This window comes from Branchiostoma lanceolatum, chromosome 14 (genome assembly GCF_035083965.1).
Source record: "Branchiostoma lanceolatum isolate klBraLanc5 chromosome 14, klBraLanc5.hap2, whole genome shotgun sequence".
Lineage (NCBI taxonomy): Eukaryota > Metazoa > Chordata > Leptocardii > Amphioxiformes > Branchiostomatidae > Branchiostoma > Branchiostoma lanceolatum.
This window is the reverse complement of record NC_089735.1, coordinates 10,457,421-10,473,351: the sequence shown is the minus strand read 5'-3', so window position 1 is coordinate 10,473,351 and position 15,931 is coordinate 10,457,421. Positions and strand designations below refer to the sequence as shown.

Sequence of the window (15,931 nt, the reverse complement as noted above, 5' to 3'; positions counted from 1 at the left end):
GCGATAATTTTTGCCACCTCTAAAATTTGATTATTCAGCAATCTCTGGTTGATATATGCTCAAAATACAGTAGCATACTTCATGATAACTTATGTTCAGGATATATTTGGATATGTATCTATCAATGCTAATACATACGGATAGCTATGTCAAATATTCGTGAATAGTTTCATAAGGTTGGTAAGTCACTGAATAAAAGAAATCTTTGTACACAGCCAAGTGTTTTGTTCAATCGACGTTTCTATGACCGTCTGTCACCTTTCTTGGGGGGCAATTCCGACTGGTGCACTTTGCACTGCAGCTAGTATTTTATAGTAAATGATTTATCATCACGATATCATCACGGTAAGAGTTACTGTGTATGATTTATCATAACGATAGTCTACCACCCGCCCATCAGTCTCATAGCTTATCTGCCGAAGGGGTAGCATGGCATCTGGAAGAAGGCCAAACTTGTAACAGCACAATAAGTCTACTAAGTACAAAGCACCGGGGTCATTGAGGGTACACCGTACAAGTTTGGTAGGAACATGTTTGTTCTTAATTTCTATGAAGTATCACAGCATAAAAATGTAGCTTCATTGTATTCGTAGACAGTAACTCGCTTGGTATTTTCAACGGGCAACGTTTGGTACCCGGCCGGATCATGCCAAAGACGTTTAAAATGACACACTTTCAATGCAATATCATTCAGCACTATCAGAAAGAGTATGGAAGTTCAACACACAGTGTGGCCCAAGGGCTATCATTAAGTGCATGATATATCATATTCACATCTGTCGTTATATGTCATACTATACTTGATCTCAATGGAGAGAAGGATCAAGCTCAATGATATATTGTCATGTGATAATCATTGCTTCGTATATGCAGGGAACTGCAAAAGAAACTAGAAATTAGAAGTTAGAAATTCAACAAAAGCCTTAACTCAAGTTTCATCCTACCCCACATTGTCTTCTTGAGTAGTTTCATTCCAGTTTCTTAGAACTGTTACAGCAGTTAAGTGCAAAGATATGTTCATACGCAGTATCTTATATAATTGCTGTGCAATAAACCTATTATTGTCGTAAGAGAGATAAATCTTGACGAGATCAAATCCATTGTTATCCCCAAAGGGTCTCTTTAAAATATTATATCACTCATTCAATTTCCAAAGTAAATGTAATAGCAGTTGTGAATTCTCCTTAACAAGTAAACTCAGCACTGCTGGAAATATACTTTCTAGAATAATCCTTTTGCGTATACGTAACTCCTGAGAGAGAGCATACATGCCCTTGGGTGCGTGGGTTGAAGCCTATGTCGCCTACAGAGCGATATATGAATATGCAATTACTGTTGCCATTGTTAACAGTGTCATGTAAAGATGGCATTTGAGCATCTCACTGACACTGTTGCAAAGCACGACAGAGAAATGTAAAAAAAACATGTCAATCATCAATGTTATTCTGGTAGATGCATTGTGGTACTTGCGAGTCAAAGACTGTCTTTTTATATGTGGAACGTGCCTCAACTTACCAAGTTCTTGTCCTGAGTACGGTCAAATACTACATCACTTGGATAAGGTCTCGACGGCTAGATTATTGATGTAATCTTTGAACATTAAGAAAAGGAAGACAGTGATCATATGTCGATGTCTCTCAAATTGCATTGCATCATGTGGGTATCTTCGTTTAATATCTGCTTCTTAATACTTCGGAAATAGCTCAAAATAGTAGGAAGGCAATTTCTAAGCAAAGTTTTGAGGAAGCAACTATGATTACTAAACAAGTTTCTAGTTGAAATGTCACTCTTTTGATTTGTTTTTCACAAGTCTCTCCACTATAATTGCTGTCGCTTAATCGGTGATTGTTACAATGAGTTAGCTGACCTTATTCGTCAGACTGCCCACTCGTTAACTCTACTTCACTCTGTCGACTCCTTTTACGTATACCGGGTGGTCTTTTATGGGCCTGTCACATGCTATTTTGTATGAATTTATTTGAAGTTGACAAATGAGGCGTATCAATAACTGGGCGAACTCATAGTCCAGAACATCAGGGCGGTTTTTATGTTTCACCCTTAAGCTGCTGGAGTTACAGCCCAGTACATGCTCTCAGTGCTTGACTTTCCAGGTGATTTTAGATATGCCACTACCTACCGCCATGAACTGGCATGTAGATTATATTTTTTTCAGCAGCGTCTGTATGTGTGTGTGTGTGTGTGTGTGTGTGTGTGTGTGTGTGTGCGGGCATGCATTTATGTATTTATGTATGTATTAAGTAAGTGTGGGTGGGTGTTGTGTTTATGTTTCCATGATAATTATTAATTTCGCCGTCGGCGAAATTTCATGGCATTAAATTTCCGCTACCAATACAGTCAATTCAGTAATTTTAAGAAACGATTTTGTTCTTACCCCCTAGCTTCACCCTTTTGAAATGGAGGTATGTGCTTGTGTGTGTTGAGGTAAGTGTCTATGTCCTGCTGTCTAACTGAAATGTTCTTGATGAATATGAAAATATTATCCGCCGGTGAGCTGGTAAGTAGGATAAGCCGAAGAGCTCTTGAATTTTTCTTACGTTTCTATGTTCTGTACGTAACGTTCTTAAATATTAACATTTATCGCTTAGAACTATACACTGCATGTTTTCCAAGTATACATCATAAACGATAAAGTCATAACGCAATCAATAGAAACGTTTACCGAGAAAGAAGTTTATTACACTTATCCAGATAAATATCAATCCTGATGCATTGGCAAATTATACTACATATATCATATCAACACGGCCAAAGACATGACTTCAACTCAAGCACGTATCAGATAACATACCCCATCTGTCGATTATGATTGGAATTACAAGCAACTCAATCGACTAGTCAAATATGTGTCACAAAGTACATTGTTCAAAATGATTGACCTTATACATAAACTTATATTGTAAAGGTTATTGACCCCGATGTACAACATGTAGTCCGGGATAACCTTAGTGTCATTACGTCCAAATTCAGTTCACAAACTACAGATTATCATCTAAACCAAGTCAATATCTTTACTAATCTGTACATAACGCATCTGTTCTTGAGTGATTCTAACGAAGTATGCTCATTTTCTTTTCTTCACGCACTACTAATTACCTGCACATAGTACGAATTGATACATACACAGTTCACACATGTTTCACTTTAAAAACATATTCAATATTTCAATGACAATGCAGAATGATTTTATCTAAGTCAGTTTGACGTATGTATAGCAACATTGCAAGCCCTTCACATTCAATTACAACATTAAGTAGCAAAATACATTGTATTTGTTCTTGAGTATTGTTTAACTTACAAAGTCATATAAAGTTTGTTTTCTTAAGATTTTAACTTCAATTTTCGACTCACTGTTCACGTTAAAATCCACAATTCACGTCAATGCGTATCAATAAATATCAATCCTGATGCATTGGCAAATTATACTACATATATCATATCAACACGGCCAAAGACATAACTTCAACTCAAGCACGTATCAGATAACATACCCCATCTGTCGACACAATATTCGATTTTGGTATCTTGTGTTCTAGATATACTATGGTTACGATTTTTGGGTGGTAGATAGCTCTTATGTTCGGAAATAAGTGACATAAGTTTGGGTCAGTGGATGGTTCTAGAATTGCATGAACGTTTTTGTCAAACATTTCCGTGGAATCAAGACTGTTGCCAGAGCCCAGGCAGCCCCGCTTATCAGCGCTCAAGCTAACATACGCGCCAATACATTTTGCCTCAGCTTCCTGAAAGACAATTCAGCAGATCTCTGACTGGGCCGTTGTTTTCATTACAGCCAGGTCCAAGCTGGGATGGAGTCTACTTTACCAAGGGAACACAGCTTACAGATCTGGGTAAAACTGGTGACCATGTTTACTGTAGATGTTGACAAACACAACATGGATAGCAGGTTTCTTGAATAACTGGGGCGATCCTGTATCTTTCTGTTAGATTTTACATGATCATTGACACGCCGTGTGCAATGTATACGGGTCGCACTTTTGTATTTCTATATTTGGAAACGAAGTGTAAGCTATGGTCCATGATGGATATTGATATTGACAAAAATAGACTAATTTTAGTTTTCGAACCACCAAACAACCAACCAATTAATTAAACTATCAACGAAATAATCAACCAAAAGTTATGATTACTGTAGATTATTAGTTGAATGCCACCAATTTGGGACCTGTTGTGTGCTTCTGCACTTCATCTTATGCTAACAAGCCATATGTGCTTTTTGTTGAAGTGTCTGGGCAATTAATGAAGCTTACACAAGTAGCCTTTGGCACCTACTTTCCTGCGTAGAGCCTCCCTAGCGGTCTAAGCAAAATATACAGGCTAGAGGGTATACAGCTCGAAGACCGCGGACAAAAAGACTGCCTAACTGTATGTTTCTTGTGGTAATTCAAAAGAGACCCCTACCGAGGACATACATAATGTTTCAAAATCAAGCTTACATCCTTCGAATGCATCATTACTGGCTTAGAACTTAGGTATACTTTTGTTTACTCCTAAGATAGAAATGATGACTTAAACTCTTATCCTTGAGATTCTTTCCTTAAGTTTCAAGTTGCATTCTATTTAAATCATGTAGTTATATAATGTTGAGAGTGTGTGAGTCTGTGTATCTTTGCACGACTTTGTTTGTGTGTGTGTGTGTGTGTTCGTGTGTGTGTGTGTGTAAAAACTATGTGTGTGTGTGATGAGAGGGTTGTGTGCGTGCGTGTGTGTTTCTGTGTGTGAGAAGGTGAATGAATTTGTGCGTGTACGTGTGTGCGTGTGTGTCTGTGTGTGTGTCTGTGTGTGTGTGTGTGTGTGTGTGTGTGTGTGTGTGCGGGCATGCATGTATGTATGCATGTATGTATTAAGTAAGTGTGGGTGGGTGTTGTGTTTATGTTTCCATGATTACTATTGATTTCGCCGTCGGCGAAATTTCATGGCATTAAATTTCCGCTACCAATACAGTCAATTCAGTAATTATAAGAAACGATTTTGTTCTTACCCCCTAGCTTCACCCTTTTGAAATGGAGGTATGTGCTTGTGTGTGTTGATGTAAATGTCTATGTCCTGCTGTCTAACTGAAATGTTCTTGATGAATAGATAAATATTATCCGCCAGTGTGCTGGTAAGTAGGATAAGCCGAAGAGCTTTTGAATTTTTCTTACGTTTCTATGTTCTGTACATAACGTTCTTAAATATTAATATTTATCGCTTAGAACTATACACTGCATGTTTTCCAAGTATACATCATAAACGATAAATTCATAACTCAATCAAAAGAAACGTTTACCGAGAAAGAAGTTTATTACACTTATCCAGATAAATGTTTTCCTTAATGCTGATGCATTGGCAAATTATACTACATATATCATATCAACACTGCCAAAGACCTGACTTCAACTCAAGCACGTATCAGATAACATACCCCATCTATCGATAATGATTGGAATTACAAGCAACTCGTTCGGCCGCAAGATCGTTAAGAGTTGATCAATCGACCAGTCAAATATGTGTCACAACGTACATTGTTCAAAATGATTGACCTTATACATATAGTACATAAACTTTTATAAACGTGAAGGTTTAACCCTGATTGACAACATGTAGTCCGGGATAACCTTAGTGTCATTACCAAATTCAGTTCACAAACTACAGATTATCATCTAAACCAAGCTAATATCTTTACTAAACTGCACAAAACGAATCTGTTCTTGAGTAATTCTAGCGAAAGTACGCTCATTTTCTTTTCTTCACGCACCACCAATTACCTGCACATAGTACGAATTAATACATACACAGTTCACACATGTTTCACTTTAAAAACATATTCAATTTTTCAATGACAATGCAGAATGATTTTATCTAAGTCAGTTTGACGTATGTATAGCAACATTGCAAGCCCTTCACATTCAATTGCAACATCAAGTAGCAAAATACATTATATTTGTTCTTGAGTATAGTACAACCTACAAAGTCATATCAAGTTTGTTTTCTTAAGTTTTTAACTTCACATTTCGACTCACTGTTAATGTTAAAATCCACAACTCACGTCAATGTAAATATTAAGACCATTTTGAACAGATTGTGCGATGATACGTTCCATTACTCATAGTAATTTTGGCTCAAACAGCCCACGTTATATAGTGTCTATTTACAAGAATAGAAAATTTCTTATTTCAAATCAAGAATGATTTGAAAATATTTTTTTGTTATCTTGCCCACGACGTTTATGTATCTTGTCTTTTTTAAAACAAATCATACCGAATTTATGTTCATGAAAACACATGAAAATTTGATAACGTCAATATTTATTAATTTCACCAATTAAAACAATGTCATGCTTACACTTTTTGTTACAAGACATCAAACATTTGGATGATCTTTTTTTGCATTTTTGTGCGTCAACGTCTATAAAAAGATAAAACATCAAATGATTTGGTTATTGGGTTTCCATTTCACGGAAATAGTAAATGACTCCCTTCCTAAAACAGTAATCAATATTACCCTTTCGTCCCAATAACTGCTTGTCTTGAAATCATTACCACAATGTACATATCATTTACAGTATATTTGAAGACGATAAAGATGTGTCTTTGTAGTACTAGACTTTGATAGTCTGTCAAAAAGGTAAACATTCCGCTGAAGAAAAGGGTTATCTGACTTCTCCACGGCGTGGGAAAAAAATCCAACGGGTATGAGGTTTGTTTCAAGACAAATAATGGAACTAGCAGCTGGGGTCATGAACGTATGTACGTCCATTAATTGATACCATTAATGTACGTCCAGATGGAATCTAGATAACTTTACATTTTACGTTTGCATTATACGGGTGCCAGAAAAGCTCTTGGCTAGCTTATGTTAGCTGTTAGGTTGTGTCGACTTAATCTGAAATATGAAAGACCATTTAAGATGATTCAAGTATCGAATAACACTTAACTGAAAGTCAAAAGTTCTTTGTATGTGTTTTTAACACTACAATCAAACTTATCTAAGTTTTTTTGCAGTGAAAGCGATGATGGAACTTTGATCGTCTTATGTGCATTTACCTGTGTTTATTGTTTTTCCAACTTTTATCTACAACAACTTTAAAAGCCTCTGTTTCTGAGTCGATTTCATTGGCTAATCTATTTCTCCTAACTCTATACGTAGACGGTCGATCAGCATTGACCCATATTCAAGTATATTGCTGAAGAAGATTATAAATTATTTTCTCCCTCCTCCTTAGCTGTTACCTATCCTGACTTACTTTTGTAATGGTGTAGTGCCGCTCGACACAGCTCGAGTTTTTCAGCCAAAAAAGTCGTACCGTGAACCACTTATCAATTTCTAAGATAGATTAAATTGCAGTCCCATACTGAAGCATTTTTACAGACTCCGCCATCTTTAAACTGTGGTCTCACACTGACGTTCCAAGTGATCCTCCATCTTGTCTAAACTGCGGTCTCATACTGAAGTTCCACAGGCCCCTCCGTCCTGATGGACAGAAACCTCATGGCTGAGCATTGGCTGTGCACCATGACCGGATGTTCCACCAGGTGGCTCCTCGCCTTCACAGTCGGTCTGGGGGATTTTGAGTACGCAGCTGACGCCAGCACTAAAAAGAATGTAAAAAAAGGAGATAAATTCTAGAAGTCACTTTCTCTTCTGCTAGATAAAACTGTGTACCATACACACACGGAAGAGATTTCATTTTAAAACAGTGGCAAGCAGTCTATTGACTTACCCTTTGTCGCCCTCTTCCATGGATTGTTCGTCTGATGTTGTTGTTGTCTGCCGCTTGTTGGTGAACCTAATCCGTGTTCCCCGGGTAATGGTGACGTTGTTCCCCGACCAGTGGATGGTGACGTTCCGCCCAAATCCAGAGTTGGAGCTCGTCTTCGTCGATGACGTGCGCAGCCAGCGAGCCCGCGAGAGATGGCGAAGGCACAGCCATTTAAGATCTGTCTGAGGAAGCGAAACAACAGGGTTCTCAAGATGGCATTCATCTGTAAGCAAATTCTAAGACGAGATGCTGAGAAGGTTAATCCCTGGTGCATTGCAAGCATTCAAAGACCCTTCAAAGAATAAATAAGGCAGATTGTCTCTATGAATTTCCGAAAAAAACTGTCTGAGGAAGTGAAACAACAGGGTTCTCATGGCATTCGTCTTAAGGTTCATTCTAAGACGAGATACTAAGCAGTTTAATCATTGGCACATTTGAAGTATTTGAAGAAGAAGAAATTTTCTATAAATGATTACGAAATTTCGAAAAGACATGTCTGAGAAAGCAAAATAACTGAGGTTCTCACTTCAAACTTTACATATCGCAGGAATACCATTTTGACCAAATGCTAGAACTTAGTTGATAAAAAACAGACTGTCCAAGAATGATAAAATATTTTCACTTGTTTTCCTGTGTGAAACCTTTGTCGAGGCAGATGCTATATCTCTATAATAATTGACAGATTCAGGACGGCTTCAACAAATCGTATTGACATGTATATCCTGTTTTGCGAGAGTAGGCATGTGGGGGTGGCAGTAATGTGAATCCAATTTAGCTATAGCTTACTGAGTCTTCCAATGATCTTGATAGAAAAGACAAACGATATATATCGTATGACAGGTTCATTGTACCGTGAGCAGTCTTGGCTGCCTAGGTGCTTACCTCCTGGCCCAGAGACAGGATCACTGACCACCAGACTATATAGTCTACGTGAGAAGCATACAAAATAAATGCACCCACCCTGAAGGAGTCGTTCAGGAAGCCGTAGATGATTGGGTTGACGAAGCTGTGGGACATGGCCAGCCAATGGGAGCAGAAGAAGAACACCATCACCGTCTGACGGCTGCTGAGGATGACGTCAGGGCAGAAGTCCAGCACGATACTGAAGATGTGAATGGGCAGCCAACACACGGCGAACAGGCCCACCAAGATGATGATCATTTTTACCTGATGGAAAAAAAAACATATATTGCAGGGTTACATTAGGGCTCAGAAAGCCAAGTTTAGCGGGGACGACGGCAGGTATCCACTTTCGGTCACCTTTGACCCAATCCTGACGTCACGCATCCCGAAGATCAGTGCGCGTCAGGAAAACGGGTCCAACGTCTAATGAAGCTCGATGGGCACGGTTGAAAGTTTTTGGAATTATTCAGTCAGCTGCTACAACATCCCATGCTTACCGTCGACATAAATATAGATCTGCTTGTATCATGGTGGTAAAATTTCTAAAACCATATTCAGTTGCGTATCAGTGAGTAACTGCTATTTCGCATATCTTATTACCTGGACGTCTAACCGTCATCGACGTACATGATACAGCAAATGATATTTGCCTCCCATACTTCTGTGTCTAAAGGTCCCTAATATACTACATACCTTCCGTTTGCATCGCTCGTGCTTGCGCTCACTGATGTCTTCGAGGCTGTATATGGAGGATGGCGAGTGTCTTCCCCATAGCTTGACGCCGATCTTGTAGTACGTCACGGCCAGGATGGACAGCGGGAGGACGTACGTCACGCAGGTGAGTACGATGGTGTAACCGATGCGGTAGTTGTGCCCAGGCCACAGGATCTCTTCACACCTCTGGTACCACGTCCCACCACTTTGCACCTATGCAAGGAAAAAGTAGTCTGTCATAACGTAAAGATAGTCCCAGAGTTTTATAGTGCGAAGGCTTAAGTGTATCTAGCGCATGAAGCACGTCCCCGTCTCGCCTTTTGCCCTTGCCAACCAAATTTGATACCCATTTCTACACCTGAATAGAGTGAAGAAAGTCGTATGAATTGAATTTTCTAGCCAGGAATAGACCTCTTTCCAAACCTCTTTCCGGCCATTTTGAATTTCCTGGGGTCAGCTCTGGGTCATGCACCAAAACGAGGCTTTAGGTGAGTGATGCTATCATAAGCAGTAATCGAAGCAGGAATCGAACCCGTGACTTCCCGATCCCATGTCTGCTGGCCTCGCCAATCGGCCATTCGACGCCAGCTTTAATGACCTACCCCGATGAAAAAAAGCCAATCGCCTTTTTGCAATCGAGTAAGGAAATGTATGTATCCAATGTTTTCTGATGATGACTAGTATATGATGGTGATGATATTGCCAAAACGGTTACGTTTTTGGTGGCATTTGTTTGTAACGTTGTTTGTGGTTAAACAGCAATAACTCAAATTAGGAAAGTAAACAATTATCAAGCGTCCGCTAGAATGTCATAGTAAATTAAATAATGTAATGAGAAATTTCAGTGTGTGTGTGTGTGTGTGTGTGTCTGTGTGCGTGCTTGTAAATGAGTTGTATCCCAGTGAAATATGGAACATACTATTAGGTAACCATAGATTTCAACCGCATAAAGAAAATTAATCACGATCGAGACGAATTGTTGTGAGGAATCACGCTTCGCCTGATCCACTAATTCATCCAATTTACCGCTTGATAGATTGACTTGAATTGAACCTTTTTTTCACGCCATCTTGACTTCCTTTAAGTAAATGCTCAAAGGTTGCAGCTATGCCTCCCGCTAATCCTCGCAATTTCGTGACCACCGGAGTGGACAAGAAGAGAGAATCCCTTCAACTTTCTTCTTGAACACAGCTTCAGCGATTTGTTACAAGGATGACGTCAAGATATTGATTTGGATTTTTGGAAGTTGTGGTGTCGAGAATGAAATAATTTTGTGTTAATGAGTCAAAATATTATTATTATAGTCACATTTTACTCCTATTTTCAAGTAAAAAAAAACATTTTGTAAAAAAAACTGCATATTTCCTTTCGTGCCATTTCCCCAGTGTTGGTGCCGTCATACAAAGAAGACATTGGTGTCTCCTAGCGACTTTCATCAGAACTTCTGTTGTTTGCGTCTCTAGAAATTGCAAGTCGTAGTTTGTTTGGTAATTTGAAAACTTTTTGTGAAAAGATTTGGCCCCATATTCTCTTATGGATTTAAAATCTCAAATGACATGATTAATGAAGAAATGTTATCATTTCTTTTTGTTTAAATGGTGAGGATTATGAATTATGGAATTCACGTGGGGAATTATGATAAATACTCCAGACACATCTTGTTGGTTTGGACACATTAAGTATAAATATGAAAATACAATAGCAATCCCCCCTGCCACAAACACCTCCAAGCGCACCGTAATCCTGCGGTGCTGACAAATCAACTTATTACCTCCGCAGTAATTACATTTCAGTAGCACCAATTGCATATGGCTGACAAAACAGAACATGAATCGCATCTTCGAAAGTACTCAGAACCCTGTGGCTATCAGAACACTGTGCGTAGATGGAAGATAACGTCCTACTGCGGCCCACACAACAGCAATCAGATATTTGCAAGCAATCTGAGACCGGTAGCTATCTGAGCACTTCACGTAATTGAAAAAGCTTCCCGGTGTGGTTTGGAACGGAGACTTATTGCTTAAAAGAAGTCAATTCCTATGTTATGAAAACAGCCACGTTCCTTTTGGTAAAATGAGGGTATCGCTATATACATATATCCTCCGTTGGTCAATATTAAACATATGGTTATCGTATCAACAGACTTACATTTCAAAGCTTACAACAACAAGGACTAACATTTGAAAGAAACTGATTTCTCATTAAAAATCGAGATTTCTACCAAGCAATCATCTACAAGTCTGTATTATCTTTACGCTATCGAAAATGCCAGCAAACATCCATACGACTAGAACGTGCATCCTGCCGTCCTCTGGTCGCATGCCAAGGAGCATATCCGGACAACGTTGGATATCAGACATACGACACCATTGCGGCAAAAGCGGACGGAAATAGAAAAGTAACCACACACCATCCGGAAAAAATACATAAATGAATCGTGATTTTTACATAAAATGACTGACACATGTCTTGCATATATTCATATTCTCGGTAAGCTGTGTTAAGTAAAGATTTTTTTGGTTTAAGAAAATATCAGCTTATTTAGTGGCACACATATCTAATTTGGTGGGAGAATGTCTCCATTTGAGAGGGCTTATTTGTCATAAGTTCGACGCATGTATTTTACGCGACAAGCGAAACTTTCGTTACCGTTAACGGACATTGCAAAACACTGCAATTTTGGCTTCTTATTCTGTAAAGGGATTTACATTTTTGGCTGCATCTTTTTGGAGTTAGTTCACGTACGTAAGGACATTTAGAAATTGGGTAGCTTTCTTACACTGGGTCAAGCAAATAACGTAGGAGGCATTATGCTACGGTAATCGATGTTGCAGCCCAAAAAATATAGGGGGGGAGTTACAAAGCAAACGCTTCTTTCATGTTTCTTTACAAAGCCAGAAAACTGTAAATGCCATAAAATCAGCAATTTCTTGTCCTCAAAATGTCACGACCGTCTTATTTATACGGCAACGGATGTTTCTGGAGTCGACGACAGGCATAAACCACCTTATACTTCTGTCAGTTTTGCATCGGTGCTCATAGACAGTGTAGCCCAAGCTGAGCCCCGAAGCCACAAATTTGTCCTGGTGGACTAGCAACTGCCGGAGACCAGAAGGGTACCTCTTGGTGTTCTCACGACAAGCTCACGGCGCCTATCTGTTACTGGGTCCCAGGATTGATTTTAAGTGAGAATTAAAATCATCTCGGGCCCCGAAAGTGAATAAAACAGCCCCTAACCTAGTGCAGGGCCCCTTTTCAAATTGTGACCGAGGCATCACTCAGCGTTAAAGATCTAGAATAGTGGCAGAAGTGATCGAATGATCTGTCAGTGAGAGGACCTAGCTGGCCTATTGGCTTGACCTGCCAACTATCCATCCCCAGAACAGAATTGAATTTTCACGTGTACTTACGTTACATATGTTTATAACAGGAGCAGCCCCACCCGTGGATATGATTTCTTCCAAGCCATCAACGAAATACTAATGTGCTGCATTTTTTCGTAAAACATAATAAGGATCGTGGGAAACTGAAGAAAGCTAAATATTTTGGCCCATATCAAGTCGTAAAGACTGGCAACTGTATTTTTCGTGTTTCTATGATGATAAGGACTCATATAGGGACTGAAATGTGTGCGTACGATACCACGTATATCTATTCAGCGATGAAGACTAGACTTTTGGGTCTTTATCCTTTCCCGTCAAGTTGGAAATAAACGCCTACCCTACAAAAAATAACCAACATGTTCTTCGCTTAACACATAATGCTCTTGACTGGCCAGCTGTTTCAACAGTGGAAGCATAGCACGGCAACTTCCAATGTATTTAGATATTCACTGGGTTCTTTGGTACACAGCTAAAGGAATCTGTCGACGTTTTGTCAACCTTTCTGTAGCCTTTTCTGTGGCTTGATGAACATAACTATATTGTAACTAAATCAGCGTGGTGAAAAAGGTATTTGAGGATATGTCAGATTGAATTTCCTTACCTGGTTAGAGAAAATATATGTCGATCATTTCCAGATGATACTACAATACTTTTAACTTGATTAAAAGCTATCCATGACATATAACTCATGTCTGTAGTGCATGGAATTACTAACCTGATACACCCGGCAAACTGCAAGCTGAACGGCGGCCAGAGCGAACGACATGATCCAGATGATTGCCACGACTTGTTTGGCCCGAGATTTGCTCATCCGCATCCTCAAGGGGTACATCACGGCCTGGTACCTGTCCACTCCGATCGCTACCAAAGTGAAGATACTGACAGACACGGACAGGACTTGGAAGAATCGAACCAGCGGACACATGACGCTTCCAAACAGCCACTGTTGCAGCATCACGTCTGTGAAGGTAAACGGCATGCAGAAGACGGCCATCACCAAGTCCGCCACGGCTAGATTGATGAGGAAAGTCCTCAGCTTAGTCCCTTTGCTCAAGTTCTTAGCCATGACCATGACGACCAAGATGTTTCCTATAAGAGAGAGAAGGATGGCCACGGAGTACACTACGACAATGGCGATTTGGGATCTCGTAGACAGCACGTACTCAGCAAGATCGAAGTACTGGTGGTAGAGAAGGTCCGTGAAGTTCAGCTTGTCGAGTAGAGAACTGTTCTGCAATAGTTCCTCCAAACGGACATCCATGTTGTCGTTGTTGTTTTTTCTCTCACCGTCTCCACATGAAGAGTGTTCGCATGTCTAGAACTCTTCCTATAATGACAGAAGAGGGTTACGTGTAGCTTTCACCTTGCTTTCTTGATGGAGTGGATGATACTTAAGAAGCGTTAGCCGTGTGGCTTGAATGTACGTTGGTGGTCTACGTATTACTAACGAGTGTTCGCATGTCTCGAAATTTTTGCCGGAACTGTCAGAAGGAGGTTTTATGTAGCTTTCACCTCCAGCTCTTTATATAATGTGCTAACCTTTCAGAAACATTAGCTGGGCTTGACTAAAATAATCAATGAAAGTACGTCGACGGCGGTATAGCACGGGCGTTACGGTGCATATAACACGCCAAGCCAACTTCCTTTCTCCGGAAAGCTTCTAAACCTCTCGGGTTGAATAAGCTTCGCATGTCAGATGTGTGCATACAAGAAAGCGATCCAATTTATGTAACGGAGCAAACCGATACGTCCCAGACAGATTGTAATACACATAGCACATCCCCGTGATTTCAGGATGTGCGTCAATGAAATAATTGACATTTCGCTTCAATGGAGTGAAAACAAGCCTTTATGTAAGCCGCAAGGCCCAAAAAGATCGAATCACGTCAAGCACATTTTGACAAAAACGCACAGACAAACGTACTGAATGTGTACATGTTTCTATAGATCTCTTGTATTTTTCTTTCTACATCACATAATTCCTATCAAATGATTCAATTCGTTCTATTGCTTTTTGAGACAAGTTCAGAATGTTACCTGAATATTGGCGTCAAACTCGTCTTCTCCCGGCCTCGATCTTTCTTTTGCCATGGCGCCTTTTATGCACTTCGTTCTGCGTCTCCAGTGACTACTTTTTCCAGAGTGCATCTAAATCCAACGTCGGTAGCAGAAATCATTGCTTCTGCAAGTAGTTTCTACTTGGAACTTAACATGTCTTTTGAAGACCCATGCCTCTTTGCAAAAAAACGTCCAAGGTGGGATTCGTACAAAATGGTTAGAAAGATAACTGCCGAACGCTTCAGATTCCTGCGGCCGTTCCTGTGGTTTCGTCAGTCACGGTCCTTAGGAAAAGGGAACGATGAAGCCACGCCTATCAACCAACGTTAGCCAATCATCAAGAAGGTGGCCTGTTGAATGACAGCTACATTTTATGTTTTGCATAGGCCCCGTCAAAATGCTGGCTAGTAGACATCGGCGTGTCGAGTATTATTTTTCAACGAAATTGATGCCCGTGTAACTATCTCGGTCTTCCAGGCCCATGTTGTGAATGTATTACGTCTGCTGTAGGCTGGCATCACCAGACGACCATTCTGCAGAAAAGGAAAAATATATAGTCGCATCAACAAGACATAGGAAGGCAGGTAATTCTTACACAAGAATAGCCTACATAATGGCTGTGATATTTGAATGAGGTATCATGGAAAAAGGCAGAACTATCGTAGAGACTCACACCTACCAGGGCTACAAAAGATATAATGCATCATGAAAAACAACGTCTGAACTTTCTTATACAGCAAGTGATTATCTTATCTAAACAGCAATGTTTGCAGGTCCCGTGTGGATTTGTTTGCAGGAAACTAATCCTAAGTAGTGATTCACAGTAAATGCTTTTCACTGAGCTGACGACTTCTCATTGACCGTACAGAGACCAACATTCATACAGTAGTTCAAATTTCATTCAGAAAGAGGCGTATTTTTCCAAATCATAATTTCACATCATAAATCATATTCTATTTATGAAATCATAGGTCATGCAAATCGGACGGTCTACATCCAATGGAAATAGGCCGTACACTTTATGATTGATAAAACCTTAGTTAAACACTACAGACATGTTCCAAGGGTTCTCTGGCTATCGGCTTTAACTTTG

At 39.7% G+C, this 15,931-nt stretch overlaps 1 protein-coding gene across 1 annotated transcript; it reads right to left on the bottom strand.

Annotated features, from left to right (window-relative positions):
• Nucleotides 1-7,461: 7,461 nt before the first annotated feature.
• On the bottom strand, nt 7,462-15,084 carry LOC136448713 (prolactin-releasing peptide receptor-like). Its single transcript, XM_066448349.1, has 6 exons — nt 14,818-15,084; nt 13,496-14,107; nt 9,377-9,610; nt 8,741-8,947; nt 7,742-7,962; nt 7,462-7,612 (listed from the first exon to the last, which is right to left on the bottom strand). Exons 2-6 carry the CDS (start codon nt 14,039-14,041, stop codon nt 7,462-7,464), a joined length of 1,359 nt encoding a protein of 452 aa, XP_066304446.1. The 5' UTR covers nt 14,042-14,107; nt 14,818-15,084.
• Between the last annotated feature and the right edge of the window lie 847 nt (nt 15,085-15,931).

Coding starts and splice junctions, on each gene's coding strand:
- LOC136448713 (XM_066448349.1), bottom strand. CDS start 14,041: ATGGATGTCCGTTTGGAGGAACTATTGCAGAACAGTTCTCTACTCGAC. Junction 7,963..8,740: donor TCCTGAACGACTCCTTCAGG/GTGGGTGCATTT, acceptor TCGCTTCCTCAG/ACAGATCTTAAATGGCTGTG. Junction 7,613..7,741: donor ATGGAAGAGGGCGACAAAGG/GTAAGTCAATAG, acceptor CATTCTTTTTAG/TGCTGGCGTCAGCTGCGTAC.